Source organism: Leishmania donovani, chromosome 8 (assembly GCF_000227135.1).
Source record: "Leishmania donovani BPK282A1 complete genome, chromosome 8".
Lineage (NCBI taxonomy): Eukaryota > Euglenozoa > Kinetoplastea > Trypanosomatida > Trypanosomatidae > Leishmania > Leishmania donovani.
The window spans coordinates 187,219-203,336 of NC_018235.1; the positions used below are offsets into that span (position 1 = coordinate 187,219).

Sequence of the window (16,118 nt, forward strand, 5' to 3'; positions counted from 1 at the left end):
ATGGGCCCGCTGTTGGTAACAAGGTCGAAAAGCGGCAGTGGTTGACTGGCCACGTCGGCTGCACATGCACTCGAGGTCATTGTGTATTTTCTTTGTGTGTGTGGGTGTTTATGCCCCCACATCGCGCCGGGCGCCCCGAGTGCGCCAACTCCGCTTCCTTTCGATTTGGGGCCCCTTCCCCTCACCGCTCCTCTCACTCGCATGGCCCCCTCCCCGTGTGTGGTCTGAACACCTGGACCGTGCATCTGCCTGCTGCCCATGACCGCACACGTCGCTTATTCGTCCCTGCGTCCTTTAAGGGGGAGAAGAGGGGGTGCGCTGCGTCTATCTCTGTGTGTGTGTGTGCGTGGGGAGAAGAAGCTATCGAGCGACAGACACATATATATATATATATTCATCGACGAGGGAGCTGATGGCAGGGGGGGGGTGTTTCTCCCTGTCCCCTCCTCACCCCCCCCGTCACCACCACCTCAACCGGACAACATGTGTGAGAGTGTGTCAGCGCCGCGTTTCTTTCTTTTCGAAGACTTCATGCGCACGCATGGCTTGCGTGGCGCACAGTTGAACGGAAAGAGGTAAGGGGAGGCCCCCTTGAGGCGTTCATGCGATAAGCCTCACGTGGACGCGCGCACGCACACACGCCAGCTCCTGCTTACTGGCTTCACTATCGCTCTTTCTTTTCCTCGCATATCTCAACAGTGCACATCACCCACGCAGACGCGCGCACGTCAGCACCGAGGCAGAGGCGGCAACAGCAACTGAGCCATACGGTGTGCACCCTCACGTTAACGCACGCACAAGCATCCGGACTCACCAGAAGTACAGCCTTCCGTTCTTCTCTCACGCTCTCTCTTTCACTGTTCCCCACCCCCCCCCCACCCCTCACTCCACCCAAACATCCACGCATCCCGTTCTCGTTTTGCTGTGCCGAAACAACGATGCGCCCCGTGACGCGATCGCCGCTCCTCGTCGCCACCGTCGTGGTGGCGGCCACGCTGTGCCTCAGCGGTGACAACGTTATCTTGTCCTTGCCCTCTGGTGTGCGGCTGGCACGCGCGGATGGCCCCATCACGAAAGAGCAGTGCTTCATCCTCAACCCGAAGCCGACCGTCACGTCCTGTAATGCGTACCTGCCGCCTATCGTTGATTTGTACGGCATGCTGCCCTACGACAAGACACCGGCCTACACGAACTGCGTAAAGGAGCGGTGTCTTTGCACGGGCGCCGCGACGAGTACGGCCATCAAGACGAGCGGCTTCTTCTGCAACAGTTCTGGCTGGATGGAGAGCGGCTACACGACGTGTAACGTGTTGGTCGACTGCTTCTCCAAGTTCTGGCGGTGCATAAACAAGGCACTCTACACGCGTTACCTCGAAGACCGCGGGAACCTCGATCCGACGGAAGTGGATCTTATGGCCGACATGATTTCCCACGGCAACCGCCCTGGTGAGACGTTCGACATCACCGATATCTTCCGCTCGTGCCGTCTGATGATGTGCGCTGCCGCGAACTCGCGCCAGAACTGCGGCCTCGTCACGTGCCTGCCGAACTACACCCAGTGCGACGAGTACATCCGCCCTCCGCCGCTGCCGTATACGCATCAACTGTGCACGCAGGGATGCCGTGCCGCCCTGCTGATGATGGCGCTGACGATCGCCGCTGTGTCTTTCTCTGTTTGCTGCTTCTGCTGCTGCCCGGCGCAGGTGCGCATCAGCAAGCCCGTGATGAAAGAGGCGCCGGCGCATAGGCTCGAGTCGAACTCTATGTGGAGCGAAGTGGAGGCCCAGGATAGGCGGCATCGGATGGGTGATTCGTGCACGCCGTAAGGCGTACCAACGAGAATGGGAGACGCACAGGGAACGAAACACAGAAAGGGAAGCGGAGGAGAGAAGAGGATCAGCAGCCCCAACGGCGGCGGCTGCAGGTGGCGCTACCACTGCAGGCTTTGGCAGGGAGAGAGCAAGCGAAATGGTAGCAGCGGGTGCGAGCGAAAGGCGTGGACGGGGTTGTCGATGTAGGCGACAGACGCATCCCTGACGCGTATATCTGCTCCTCCCCTTCTCCCGCTCCCTCTCTCTCTGTGCGTGTGTCTGTGCCTGTGTGTGCACATGTGTATATGTGTATGTTGTACCCTCCCTTGCGTTTTGTGACGGTGTCTGGTGTCGGCGTTATGCGTCGCCATCTCCCTCAGCACACAGAGAGGCCGGCATACCAACACAGACGCACAAGCATGGCGAGTGCGTCGCTGTCTCTTCCTCTGTTCGGTCCCTCTCTCGCTGTCCCCTGATTCTCCCTGCTGGTCGTGTATGCGTGCTTCTGTCTCTCTCCCCCTTCCACTCATAGTGTGTCGTCCACGTCTCCCTTGATGCCCACACGCACCCGCACACACGTCGTGAAGCGTTGTCTTGTCCTTCCCTCTCTCCCTGTCTTTTCACCCTTCTCGTGTGGTGCGTGTGTGTGTGTGTTTACATCTTTTCTTTTTCCCATTGATGCTCTGTGTGTGTGCGCCTGTGTCTGTCGCGCTTGCTTTCTTGCTCGCTCTTTTCCTGTGATTTAGATGTCTGTTGCTTCGCCTCTGTTGGCGGACAGAGGGAGGAGAGGATGGGGTTCTGGTAATCATGTGCACACCTCTCTCCCTCTCTCTACATGCGTTCCCGTGCTTGACGACGGTGGCACTGGTGGACTCTGTGTCTTCTTCATTTGCGTTCGCGCGTTGCTGTGTGTGTGTGCGTTGTTCCTTTTTCGGCTTTCTGGGGGTGGGAGAGCGCTGTGCGCGTGCCGACATGTCGTCTGTCGTCGTTTATTGTTCGTCGTTGGTCGCGCGTCTCTCCCGTTCGTGAGCCGCACGGTAGATTGCCAACATCGGTTGAACACGCACGCACGCGTGCCGGCAAGCACGTGTGCGTGCGCGCTCACGATTTTTGTTTTGGGGGATCACAAACGAAAAAGGAGGAGGGCGTAGGCGAGCGAGAGAGGTGGTGACCATGGCGACGTGCTGCCCTGGAGAAAATGGCGAGAGGAAGCTCTCAGTATGCGCAGACGTCCGCGCGCTCCCACCACCTCCTCCTCCCTCCTCGAACTCTGCATCGCAACGTGGCTCCGCCTTGTCTCGGTCTGCGTGCGTGTGTTCGGGTGTGTCGGTCTAGGCGATCGAGGAATGGCCGCACACGGTGCGGCGCGTTTCGTGGAAGTCACGCGTCGTCCGACTTCGTACCCCGCTCTCGCTCGCTCGCCGTCTCACTCATCGTCCTCGTCGTAAACATTCGCCCTCGGGCTTTATTTTTCATCGCTTCAGCACACCAACACCACCACCATAACCGAATAGGGGTCTCGCTGTTCTTCTTCCTCGTGTGTCTGGCGTGCAGAGGGTGTGTCTCTGTCGGTCTGTTTGTGTGTGTGTGTGTGGTGGGAGGGGGGGGAGGTATTCTGCCCGGCGCTTTCTCAGCCACCTCCCTGTCTCTTCTCTCGTTTTCTTGCGTTGTGTCTCTGTGCCGCGACGGCGGTTAGGGCCGTCACGGCAGTGGTGACAGCCAGGCTACCCCGCACCCTGCCCACCAGAACCCCTCCTCCGCCTTCTGTACGGCTGCATCTCTCTGTATGTCAAGCCCAGCCATCCACTAATCTGTCCCGCCGTGCCCGTTGTCGCCGTTGATTCGTTGTGTCTCTCCAGGAATGACGACAGTGTCCCCCCCCCCCACCCTCTCTCCCTCTCTCATCCCTCCTGAGCCTCGCCCTCGCCCTCAAACCATGTTATCGCGTATGCCGTGTCGAGTGGAAGCGGCAGGGAGGGGTTGGCGAGGCGCCGATTGGCAAGCTGGAGGTGCCCATCGGGTGTGCGAGATAGCCTGCGACGCTGCCAGAACCAGGCACGAAAGTGTGGCAGAGGCGAAAGGTGACGCGACGACATCATAGAGCTGCACACGGCGAGCAGTCAAGGAGGCAGCCCCAGCTCCACAGAACGAAGTTCAGCACCCATATGCAGCGCCGTCGCCACTTTAGACGCCTCCGCCGCCGCCCTGGGCAGCGGCCGAGCAACGTCCATCGCCTGCACATGAGTAGGATGCGCTCAAGAGAGTTGTGTACACTCGCGTGGGTGCTTTAATGCCGCAGTGTGATGTGCTTGCCTGTGCATCTGGGACACAAACAAGCGAAATAATAGATCCTCTGGTGACAGTGCACGCGCGCGCGGAAGCGCAGCAGCGATGAGCACACCCACAGACACGTACTCCGCACTGGCAAGAGTGCGCCTCGGCTCTGATAGCGGGTGGGATGCGTTTGAGGCAGAGGCCCTGCTTGGATGACGGAAATCGGTGCATGGCTGCAGCACGAGTGTGTGTGTGCGGGTACGCGCGTCTAGGGCTGTTCCGCCCCACGCAGAGGGGGTTTTGGGGGGGGGAGCTGTGGCAGTCGCAGCGAGAGTGGGGGCGCGCCAAGGAAGAAGAGGGACATCCCCACCCCCCACCCCTCAGCACACACGCACACACACACACACACACAGCCTCACCAACCCTCTTGCGTATCTTCGCTTCCTTTACTTCTTTATTGTTCCATCTCTCCATCGCTCGGTGCCTCTACGGTCTCGCCGCCCCAGCATGTATTATCGATCACACTCCAGCCTTTCCCTGCATACACACACACGCACACACCATACAAAGCAAGCAACCACGTGCGCCAGCCATCCCTGACGCGCGTACACCCCTCCCCTCCCTGCCGTCGCGTCGCACGTAGCGAAGAAGCACAGCAAGCGGAAAGCGCACAGCACAAACAAAATGGAGCATCCGGAGCACACCAACCAGCACCCGGAAGGGAACAACAACACCGAAGCGCCAGCGCCAGTGAAGGCGGAGGCCGCCGCTGCCGTATCGGCACAGCAGATCTCGCTGAAGGTCGTCAACGCCGACGGCGCGGAGATGTTCTTCAAGATCAAGCGAGGGACGCAGCTGAAGAAGCTGATCGACGCGTACTGCAAGAAGCAGGGCATCTCCCGCGGGAGCGTTCGCTTCCTCTTCGACGGCGCGCCGATCGATGAGATGAAGACGCCGGAGGATTTGGGGATGGAGGACGACGACGTGATCGACGCCATGGTAGAGCAGACCGGCGGGTGCGTGGTGAGGCAGCTATGAAGGTCGGCTTGTTTGTCTACGCGCAGCTGTGTCAATCTCCACCAAACTCTCCCTCCTTCCCTCGCAACGTCCATCGTGGCGCACGCGCAGCCGAAATAGATACACGTAACACAGAGATTAAGCCGCGGGTCACAGAAGACAGAGGGAGGAAACATGGGGGCGGGTGCTGAAGGAGAGGTGGCGGACGACGCGGATAGCGTCGCCCTCGCCCCTTCCCCGACGCGCCCTGACCGGGACACCTCTCGCCCTCGCCTGCTCACCACCACCGCCCCGCCTCGCTCCCTCCTCCCCTCCCCCCGGTGGTGACGCTTGGTGCTTGGCTAAACCAGAAGAAAAGGAAGCTGTGAAGCAGGACGGCAAGGCACAGAGGTATTCGATGAGCATCGGTTTTAGACATCCGCATATGTGTACTCGTATGCACGACGCGTGGTCTCTGTGCATCTCTGTCTGTCTCTGTGTCTCTCTTTCTCTGCGTGTGTGCGTGTGCGTGTGTGTGCGGAGCCCATGAGAGGGACCCGAGACATTGCCGAACCGAATACAGGTGCATCCTTTCTTCATCTGTAGTGGTGTTGGTGCGCCGTTTTCTTTTCTTCTTTGCCGATGCCGTCGTTGTCCCCTCCCCCTCCCCATCTGGAGGCTGTCTTTGTTGACGTTTCCGCGGCCTCACCACTGCACAGGTGGCGGCAGCTCCTTCTCGGCGTGTATACGCTTGTCAGCGTGCCTCTCTGGCGAAGGGGTGTACGAGGAAGGGCAAGAAGAAGATAGAGGCGCCCACACTCCCCCCCTCACATTCTCTTCGCCCCTCCTCCGCCCATCCCACCTTCCTGCGACGTCTGCCTGCGCATCTGCGATGGGTCTGGTGTGGCTCCGCCTTTCCTGTCTGCCTCTTCGGCACGAAGGCAACGGAAACCCCCTAATTATGCGGAATCACCTCCGTGCGTCGTTTCATACAGGGTCCAGTACCCAAAGTCGCGCTGTGGGAAGCCAAGCAGCCTGCAGCCCGCCCACCAGGTGCGTCGGTGGACATGTCTGGGACGGCCGCTACGCCACAGAGACTTGCAGCCATGATCCTCGCGTTTGTGCCAGATCACTACCAGTCATGCCGGCGATTCCGCTGAAAGGCATTCTACTATGAGAGTGCCCGACCCGGCGATGTGCCCCAGTATTCCACGCGCGACCCGCGGATCGCGCGGAGCTCGAAGCACACCGCATGGCACGCGGTGACCCTGCGCACAACGATCTGATTACACGCACATCTCACTCGCGCTGCATGGACTTCCCCCGTTGGGTGTGTGTGTAGCTGCCTCCTATGCTCCCCCCCCCCGAGGACAGCATGCTGTGAGATCTCTGTGCGCAGGCACGGGCCCCTTCCGCTTGGCACACCCACTCCTGGCAGAGGCATGCGGATTCAGGGGACGGTGGGATGCCTCTGCTGCCCCAGACGACTGATGCCCGCGTCCCACCTGTCGCGGCGCATGCCGGCAAGCTGCCCAGGCGCGTACCCTCCCCCCCCCTGCCGTCGGTGGCATCGAGGAAAATGACAGATGAAGACAACGATCCAAGCAGACAAGGTCGTCCAATCGGGTGGGCTGATGAGACACAGATGCCGAAACCACGGCACACAGGCAGAATGTGCAGGGTTTCAGACGGCCCTGGCCTGGAGCTGGCCAGGACCCTTCTTGAGCTCATGCGGCATGCATCAGGACCGTGGACGCAGCCCGCCCTGGACCCGATGCGTGCCGTCCGCCCAAGCCTGTCTCCGGCACCGGCCGTACAGCACGCATCGGAAGAACGGGCTAGGAAGGACAGGAAGAGCGCGTGCGACGCATGGCCCCGATTTGACAGGGGGACGGTTCGTCCCAGACGAGCCGGACGCGGCCGCGGCGCAGCAGAGGGCCAGGCGGAGCTGTATGCGTGTGTATGCAGTGCGTCTGCTTTGTTGTGAATTGCTTGGTGGCGGCGGAATGGACACGCTGGGGAGGGCGGGTACAAGAGTGGAAAAGCGAAGGCCACAGCTGAAAGAATGAATAATGCGATGACGTGCGCATCTCTATCGCAGCACGCTTGTGCATCACCGCGGCTCTGTCACCTGTGCGGGGTGGCGGTGGTGGTGGTGGTGGTGGTGGTGATGGGGGAGGAGTGCTTGCAAGGGGTTGCAGCGGATGCGGGCAATGCGCAAGCAGCTGTTGCGGTCGCTTCCTGCCGACGCTCTCTGCCGCTGCGTGGAGAGGGCCAGTGGCGCGTATGACGTCGATGCTCGTCATATCCCTCACGTTCCGGCGAGCCGTGCAGCACATGCATCCTTCTCTTGCCCTTTTCTCTCTCTCGTTCCGCTATCGTTCGCCTTGTTCGGGCTTTCCTTGGTCTTCCCTGTGTTTTACACACACACACACACACACACGCACGGGGCGTGTTGGTGCGTCTGCGTACTCGCCTCGCGCGGCAGTGGTGCTGCGCCGTCCCTTTCTCAAACATACATCCCGGGTTGGGCAAACGCCGTAGCGTTCGGTGCTTACGTGGGCTTGCCTTCCTAAGCGCGCGCGCCCACCTCCTCTTTCCCTCCCTCCCTCCCTCCCCTCACCCCGCCCTCATCAGCTGCCATGGCGCAACTTACGAGAGATGAGGTCCACACCTACGCCGAGGCCATGATCGCCGCCATCAAGACACCTGCGTTTCAGGAGCGCGTCCGTGCTGCGATGAGCCGTGAGCCGACCCCGACGGATGCTGAGGCCGTCATGAAGCGCTATGAAGAAGTACAGGCGGACTACTTCACCAACCACTACAACGCCGAAGCCGGCGGCATCTGCAGCAGCGTCAGCGCCGGTGCAGTGGGCAGAGGTACTGGCGACGCGTGTGGTCGTGCTAAGAGCTCTCAAGATGCATCCGGGGTACTGGCGCAGCAGGTGGACAACATGAGCCTCGAGAAGGCAAGCGATGCGCCGAAGCTGGACGGCGTCGAAATTGTGGAGCAGCTCAAGAACGCGGTACGCATGTACAAGGAGAAGGAGACGGTGCGGCTCATCACGGAGCTCTGCTTGCTGATCGAGTCGCAGGTGACGGCGCTCCCAGCGGCCGTGCCAGCCCTGAAGCACCTCTACAGCAATTCCGTGTATGGCTCCAGTGCGATGGAGCAGGCGCAGGCGGCGTCCGCGCGGGCCGGCGGCGGTGAGAACGTGTTACCCGTCGCGCACCCGTCTCCACAGGTGATGCAAATGATGGACATGGCGATGCGCACCCTCAGCCCAAAGCAACGCGAGACCCTCGAGCGAGTGCAGCGGGCAACGATGAACGGCAGCCCGCCGTTGCCGGAGGATATGCAAGACATGCTCCTCATTCAGCGTCAGCTTGGCGCCTTCATGCAGACGATGCAGCGCTTCGGCCAGATGCCGAGCGGCAGGGGTCGTGGCAGTGGTGGTCGCGGCGGCTGTGGTGGGCGAGGGGCCCCGTAGATGACCATCCGGCGTCGACCACGTCAGCAAAAACGCTGTGGGGGAGGAGAGAGGACAGCTTCATGGAATCAACCTTACGCGCGTCCAGACCGCGCAACGGCGGTGCATTTTGCGTTTTCGCCCATCCCTCACCTCACCCCCACCCCTTTTTTTTCCGCTGTCCGCGGTCCGCAGGTGGTCGTGACCAGCTTCACTCTCTCCCCCTTTACAAGCGCTACTGCTGCCACCGTCATCGCTGTATTCTGCTCTCGTCTGCGTCATCACCGGCGTGGTTCTCGCAACTCCCCCCACCCACCACCCACCACCACCTTGTGAGTGGCACCGTCGCGCCGCCTGCGAGGCCTCCGTCAGCCATCCCAAGTGGATTCGGACAGGGACGAGACTGGTCACTGTGGGTGACCGTCTGGGGTTGCTGCGCCACAATGGCACCGCTTGCTGGTGCCGCTGTCCTCGTTCGATCCCGAGCTCCGGTTAAGCTTCGGCGGCGGCAGCAGCAGCAGAGAGGGCATCATGGTCGGATGCGAGTAACTCCCCACCCACCCCCACCCCCACCTCAAGCGCACAGACAAACAGACAGACACAGACGCATGCACGACCACCAGGCGGAACGGCGAGTGACGCCTTCGCTTCGGTTGCGCCGTAACGCGCCCTCTTCGCTCTCCCCTCAAACTCCGACCCAACACATCGTCATCCTGCACCCGTCCCTCTCTCCATATCACTCGTGGCTCGCTCACAACGCTACGCGCGGAGGAACACCGCATACCGTGCGAGGTGCACCGGCTGACGCTTGACTGCTCGGCGCCTCAACAACAACACAAAACATAAAATGGAAGGAGCTCACACGCAAACGCACAAGCACGCACACACGCAGGTATTAGACGAAGGTAATCGCAGTCCACACCACCTCACGGACGAAATACAGCACACATGCCTCCAAGGGCACGGCCGTCGGCGCGGCGGCGCCAGCGCAGTAGCGGGACGCGAGTTGGCAGCATCAGCGGCAGACCCAGCACCGCTACCGGCGCCGGAGGCAGTGAGACAGGCGCCGCTGCAGAGTGCCGGCGGGCACACAACTCGGGGAATGGCGGCAGCACCGGTAGCGACTCTAGCGGCAACAAAAGGTGGAACGGGTCGCGCACGTCTGCCGCCACCACTGACGCGCCTCCGTGCCTTGTCATGCCAACAACAGCGGCGGTGCGTGCCTCTCGCGTGCCCAACACGCACGACCGCGAAACCGACGAGGACGAGGCGGACATGCTACAGCGCTTCTCGAACGTGTCAGAACGGCAGAGCGCACGGGGGATGTCTCCGCCGCCCTCTCCCTCTCGCGCATTCGATGGCACCGGGGACGCGGAGTGTGCGATGCACATGCCACCGGCACAACACGGCGGTCGCGCTGCCGTATCGCTGGAACGCGTCCCCGTATCCGTGCTGCCTGTATGCGCCTTGGACAAGACAGCAGGCGCGTCCAGCCCTGCACAGGCATCGCCGCCAAGCCAGTCCGTCCGAAGCTTTTCTTCAACCTTGCTGTCCCAGCTCCTTCTGGCTGAAGCAGCGCGCGCAGAAGCAGCAGCAGTGACCGTGGCACAGCAACAATGTCACAACAGCGTTGACGATGGCAGCTACGCAAGCGCGGCGCCGTTCTGCGCGTCGACACCCTCGCAGGATTCGCAGTTGCCGCCACGGATGACTGCCATGGAGACAACTCGATTATACCGACACCATCGTGGCTCGGGCGCGGCATCCCTGCACGAACAGCTGCCAGAATCACCGTCGTCTGTGGCAGCGTCTCCGGCGCGACTGCCCATGGACTACCTCGCCGTGTCCATCGGTGTCGTGCCCCTTCCGGGCTCGGAGACGCCGCACGGGAGTGCGGCCCCGCGCAAGAGGAGCCGATGGTGGCCCTGGAGTCTCACTGCCCCAACGGTAACCCCAAATGCCGCGACCGGCGTCGTCGGTGAAGCAGCCTGCGATACGGCTAGCCGCATCACAAGGGTCGATGGTAATGCGGCGGAGGCGAGCTGGCTCACCGTCCATGGCGACCCGACGGTCTCTGTGCACCAGCTGCGCCCGCTACGTTTCTACACAAGTGGCCAGCAGCACACGGCCGGCGCCGCAGCCGGCCGTAGCTCCACTTCGCCCACTCTCAAACAGCCCACCGGCGTGACAGCGACGGCGGTGGCCGACAACGTCGTCTCGATCGAGCCCAGCAGCCGCACCATGGATGTGCTGGGGTGGTCCGGCGTGTTCGCAGATGTGCCGCTCGCCCTCCCTGGTGCGCAACCAACGAACCTCCCGGGGGCAACGGGTTCTGTCGTGAAGGGGAGCAAAGGCGTCCACGCACGCGGTGGTGACCGTGACGGTAGCTCGCAGTCGGAGGCACTGTTCTGCAGCGGTGTCGCCTCCATCTCCGTCATTCTGGCCTGAGCTCTACGTTGAAGGAAATGGTGCGTGTGTGGGGGGGGGGGTTGGAGAGACGGCGACGCCAGATGCGTGTCTGCGGCGAGCTGCCGCGCAGCCCCCCCCCCCTTCTCCTTCTTTTTCTCTCTCTGTCCTCACTTGGCTTCCTCGCGCGCTTGCGACAATGACGGCCGCGCCATGTGATGTCGCTGTGCACGAAGGCAGGTCGGCTCCGTGGTCTCGGCGTTACACGCTCCGTGTAGACGCGGGGAGGGGGTATCATCACGGCGGAGAACGCGATGGCGTTCCACGTGTTGGGCGTAAAGACAGAACCATGGGCGGGTGGGTGCGGCAGTGGCACGCAGACGAAACCGTGAGCGAGAGAGGCAATGCGCGAGAACGAAACAGAACTTGGCAGGTGACGTCTGCCGAGGCGGGGGGGGGGGAGGGGCACGTCAGGCACGTGGCACTGTCGTGCAGTGCCGAGCTTGCCTCCTCTCCTCCCAGCGGTGCTTTTGTGCGCGAAGAGAAATACCGTAGCACCGAGAAGCCAGGCGGAGAGAGTAGATGGCGGGCAACATCTCTTAAAGTGCTCGCCGCGCCCCATGCATGCCACGCGAGCCCTTCTTGGCGGAATCTGCACGAGCGCGCGCAGGCCAATCCTTCACCTCTTTCTTTTTTATTTGCTGTGCTCTTCGTCTTGCTCCAAACCTCCCTCCTCTCCTGAGGTCCCTGACCCCGCCACTTGAGGGTCGGCCCCCTCCCCCTCCCCTTCATCGGCAGCTCTGGTGCACGAACACGCGCAAGCACGCCTTCTTCGTGGCAGATGCCGCCGTCGCGCAAAGTGCGGCACGCCGCTGCGGTGCAAGAGCCTCGCATTCCCGCGAAGCAGCAGCGGCAGCAGCAGCAGCAGCAGCAGCAGCGCTCGCCCTCCCCTGATCACGCCGTCGGAAAAGGTAGCTCTGCAAGCACATCGACTTCCACCGGTGCAACCGCCCGTGCTGCACCGCGGCTCCGCAAGGGGAGCTTGTCACGGACCTCCGTGACAAGTTCCCCCGTGGGGGCATCGAATCCGCGACGGCATGCGAGTGCGGCGACGTCGTGGCGGGCACAGCTACTTCATCTCGCTACGCAGGAGGCGTACACTGCCGCGACGCTGTTGCGCCTGCTACCCTCGACAGCGCCCGCCGACGCCAGGGATGGTGTACAGCCTAACCAGTTGCTCTTGGGCACCGCTGCGCCGCCACCTGCGCCTTGTGGTGCTGGGGCTGCAGGTGGGGCCAGGGTGCAAACTGCGCAGACGGCACGCATGGCTAGACGGAGCGCATACGATGCGTCGGCACCAACCGCTCCCGCTGCCACCACCGAGGCTGCTTCCCCGCCTACCCACACTATCAAATGGACGTCGTACGGGGAGCTCTGGGAAGGCCTACTGGCTCGCCTCCCGCTAGTGAACGGAGCCAACGACGCCGCGAAGCCCACGCCAGCCACGGGCGGCAACAGCGACGGCAACGGTATCACCGGTGGTGGCAAGCGGTGCGGCGGAGAGTCGGCGGGTCACCGGGGCGACAAGAAGGCAGCGGTGGCCGCTGCTCTCGCTCACGGGGGTGCGAAAGCGGGCGACATGAACTCGCCCGCCACCGATGTCTCTTCGATGCTCAGCAACGATTGGCGATCTTTCTTTCTGCACCGGCGCCTGAGCGGCACTGCGACGGCTGGAGGTCGCACATGCACTGCTGCGCCTCCACAGGGGCACCAGGCAGCAGCGCGTCCGCAGCGGCGTCGGCTGGACAACCTCACATGCTCACCCTACATGACGCACGCGGAGCAGCGAGCGATACGCCGGTACACCGCCGCAGCAATCGCCTCTGTGCCGAGTGGCGTGCGACGCGGTCTCAGCACGATCTGCGTGCTGGACTTCCTGTGACTTTCTCTCTCACCCTACATCTTCTTTGTAATCTGTTCGTGCGCGGGTGCAGCATCCTTTGTTGGTGCAGATGAGCCATTTGGCGGGACGGCGGGCCTGGTCGGTTTCCCTTGCCTCGCCGTCGCCAACGCAGCACAGTCAACCTGCTATACGCTGCTCTTCACTTCTGCTACACACAGACAGACAGATTACTCCTTTCCCGTCTCGCTAGCTGTGTCATGGTGTACCCAACAAGCAGCCAGAAGACGCCCTCGGCTCCGTTGCCCCTCTACTGCTGCTGTTCTTCACGTCCAGGTACGCCAGAGGAGCGCCCCCACCCCCTCCCCCCCCCCAAAAAAAAAACGGGCAAAGTAGACGCGTGCATGCGCGTATGTTTGCAGGCCACGCTCTTCATGCGCGCGCGTAAGCAGGCAAGGCCGTAACGGCTCTCGGTCTTTCTGACATACTCGCACTCCGTCATGCACCCTCATTATGTCGTCCTCATCGCCTTGCGCAGAAGCGAATCGCTCCGAACCAGCTTCATCCTTAGCCCTCCTCCCTCCCCCCTCCCCCGCACTCACCAGCACCACCGCACCTCACAGGCAACCTCTGGAGTGCACGCGTACATATAACCTAACCATCTCGTTTCTTCCTCCCCACCCCCACCCCGCCATACCGCCCCACCGACACACGCCTACACGGGCCTGATGCTGAAGACCGGCAAGGATCTCTCCCAGGGCCAGGCCTTCCACCGGCAGCTGCTCAGCGAGTACAACACGGAGATCACGTTGGATAATTACGTCTCCTACTTTGAGCTGAAGCCGATTGCAAAGAAGATCGAGCACATCCGGCAAGCGTTGGAGTCCACGTACCGTGACCGGTATGCGCACCGCAGCGTCGTTGAGCCATCGCTGACGTCGACGCTGACGATTACGGAACCGCTGCAGGTGGAGCCCGTGCAGCCCTGTCTGTGCGAGACGTCCGCCGCCGTCACGCCGACGGGCCGGCGCGATGACAAGGAGTTTCCCGCCTCGCCCGTCTTCGTCACACCGAGAGGGCGGCAGCAGCACATCACCACTACCATGTTCACCGACCCGCTCTCGCCACTCTTCTTCGAGACACCCGGCTTCAGGGCGCTAAAGGAGACGGACAAGGAGCTGGCGGCGCTTATCCAGCGCCGCATCCAGCTGCAGGAGAGGTTCTTCGAGAAGCTGCATGAGTCGTACATGCGCGTCAAGCGCTACCTCATCAAGCTCGAGCGCGACTTTGTGAACGCTGTCGCGGAGCTACGCACTTTCAACGAGGACCACATCCGCAACGAGCTCCCGCGCAACTACATCCCGTCGCTCTACCTGAAGCTTGAAGTCATAGTCAAGTACCGCGCCCTCAACCTGAAAGCGTTCCGAAAGATTCTGAAGAAGTTCCAGGAGCGGTGCGCCTGCGACAGCCTCGAGCTGCTGCAGCGCGTCGTGAACATTGACCGGCTCATCTACGCGAGCAACATCTCACAGCCTTCCATCGACTTTCGCAGCGCGGCGCTCGATCTGATTGTAGTGTACGGCACCGTCTTCAGACTCACGTACGAGCAGGCCGTCCGACACATGAAGCAGTACGAGAACCGCACCGGCGTCAACGCGCAGCGTATCCTGCCTAACAGCCAGACCTTCTTCGTCGCCGACGCCTTTCCCCACCACGAGCGCCCAGGTACGTTTGCGGTGCGAGTGCTTTCCGGCACGTGCAGCCTTTTCTGCGAGAAGATGATCACGGAGGTGCTGCAGTGCCCGCGCTATCCCGGCAACAGCTGCGGCCGTTTTGCGAACGGCGAGGTCAGCGTGAACCTGCAGGCCCCTGTCCGTGGCGACGACGTGTTCGTCGTGCAGTCCATGGTCGCTCTCGAGTCGGAAAACCTCAGCAACGCGGGGGCGCTGATGGAGCTGGCGCTGCTAGTCCACTCGGCACAGCTCGCGGCGGCGGCGCGCATTACGGCGGTTATTCCGTATCTTGCATACACGAGCAACGTCGCCTCCATCTCGGCCGTGGCGGAGATGATTGAGTTGGTCGGCTGCCACCACGTCATCACGGTGGACATGCACAGCGACCAGGTGGAGGGCATGTTCTCCATCCCGATAGAGAGCGCCTCTGCCATGTACGAATTTGTGCGTTACGTCTCGAATCTATTGGAAAGCGAGGGGAACACCTTCGAGAACATTACGGTCGTCGCCCCAAGCGGCGAGTTTCTCGGTCGTGCGAAGGAGTACGCGGATGCGCTCATGCGCTACAACAACCTCGACAGCGCCACGCAGTTCGTGTCGGTGTGCACGGCGGTGCGGCGGGTAGAGACGCAGCCGTTGGCGTGCACCACTCGGACCAACCGCCACGACTACGAGATTCCGCGCGTGATAGCAGAAAGCCACCGCTGCACCGGCCTTTCCTCGTCTGGGGAGGTGGCGCACGAGTGCAAGCTGCAGCAGCAGCAGCACGGGCCAGTGACGCGGAGCACGGAGTGGGGTACGCCGAACAGCAGCACCGCTGCAAGCGTGGCGACAAGCCACATCAACGTTAACACCCCCATCGATGCCCAGGGGAAACAGTACCTGCATAGCCCTGCTACGCCGCCCGCGGCGGATGCGGTGACGTCGGAGCTAGTCGCCATCGTTGGCAGCGAATCACAGGCCGTGAGTTTCAGCACGCACAGCTACTACGCCAGCACGAACGCCACCGCACACGGCGGCACCCACAACCTTCTGCTGCAGCGCCACGGCGAGCCGGACATGCAACGCAGCAGCAGCACTCTTGGTATCGAGAAGGCCCTTCGGCAACAGGAAGAGGGCCCTCAGGCACTCATCATGCGTAAGGAGACAGCGAGCAATGAGTACAAGAACTACGTCCTTGTCGGCGATGTCAAGGACCGCCTGTGCATCATCATTGAAACTGTGATCGACGAGGCTATTAACATGGCACACGTGGCGCGCTGCCTTCAAGAGCAGGGCGCAGAGCGCATCATCCTCGTCGCGACGCACGCGGTCATGTCCGGCAATGCAATCAATCTACTGGTCGAGTCGCCCATTGAGCTGGTCGTGGTTACAGATAGCGTAAATCAGGACGAGCTCATGAAGAACCCGGCGCTGGCGCGCAAGCTGCGCGTCGTGCCGATCGCGCCGTTGCTCGCGCGCGCGATCGAGAAGATTCACACCGAGAACACGCTCGCGACACTTTTCGACAAGTCCTAGCACACGCATA

The 16,118-nt window shown here is 62.0% G+C and overlaps 6 protein-coding genes across 6 annotated transcripts; all 6 read left to right on the forward strand.

Annotated features, from left to right (window-relative positions):
* Positions 1–938: 938 nt before the first annotated feature.
* Positions 939–1,826, forward strand: LDBPK_080470 (hypothetical protein, unknown function; the record flags this gene model as incomplete). Its single annotated transcript, XM_003858564.1, has 1 exon — positions 939–1,826. The coding sequence occupies one exon, from the start codon at positions 939–941 to the stop codon at positions 1,824–1,826; it is 888 nt and encodes a 295-aa protein (XP_003858612.1).
* Positions 1,827–4,769: 2,943 nt separating this feature from the next.
* LDBPK_080480 (small ubiquitin protein, putative) lies at positions 4,770–5,123 on the forward strand (the record flags this gene model as incomplete). Its single annotated transcript, XM_003858565.1, has 1 exon — positions 4,770–5,123. The coding sequence occupies one exon, from the start codon at positions 4,770–4,772 to the stop codon at positions 5,121–5,123; it is 354 nt and encodes a 117-aa protein (XP_003858613.1).
* Positions 5,124–7,723: 2,600 nt separating this feature from the next.
* On the forward strand, positions 7,724–8,572 carry LDBPK_080490 (hypothetical protein, conserved; the record flags this gene model as incomplete). Its single annotated transcript, XM_003858566.1, has 1 exon — positions 7,724–8,572. The coding sequence occupies one exon, from the start codon at positions 7,724–7,726 to the stop codon at positions 8,570–8,572; it is 849 nt and encodes a 282-aa protein (XP_003858614.1).
* Positions 8,573–9,748: 1,176 nt separating this feature from the next.
* On the forward strand, positions 9,749–10,999 carry LDBPK_080500 (hypothetical protein, conserved; the record flags this gene model as incomplete). Its single annotated transcript, XM_003858567.1, has 1 exon — positions 9,749–10,999. The coding sequence occupies one exon, from the start codon at positions 9,749–9,751 to the stop codon at positions 10,997–10,999; it is 1,251 nt and encodes a 416-aa protein (XP_003858615.1).
* Positions 11,000–11,798: 799 nt separating this feature from the next.
* LDBPK_080510 (hypothetical protein, unknown function) lies at positions 11,799–12,899 on the forward strand (the record flags this gene model as incomplete). Its single annotated transcript, XM_003858568.1, has 1 exon — positions 11,799–12,899. The coding sequence occupies one exon, from the start codon at positions 11,799–11,801 to the stop codon at positions 12,897–12,899; it is 1,101 nt and encodes a 366-aa protein (XP_003858616.1).
* Positions 12,900–13,585: 686 nt separating this feature from the next.
* LDBPK_080520 (ribose-phosphate pyrophosphokinase, putative) lies at positions 13,586–16,108 on the forward strand (the record flags this gene model as incomplete). The annotated part of the gene is made up of 1 exon (XM_003858569.1): positions 13,586–16,108. The coding sequence occupies one exon, from the start codon at positions 13,586–13,588 to the stop codon at positions 16,106–16,108; it is 2,523 nt and encodes an 840-aa protein (XP_003858617.1).
* Between the last annotated feature and the right edge of the window lie 10 nt (positions 16,109–16,118).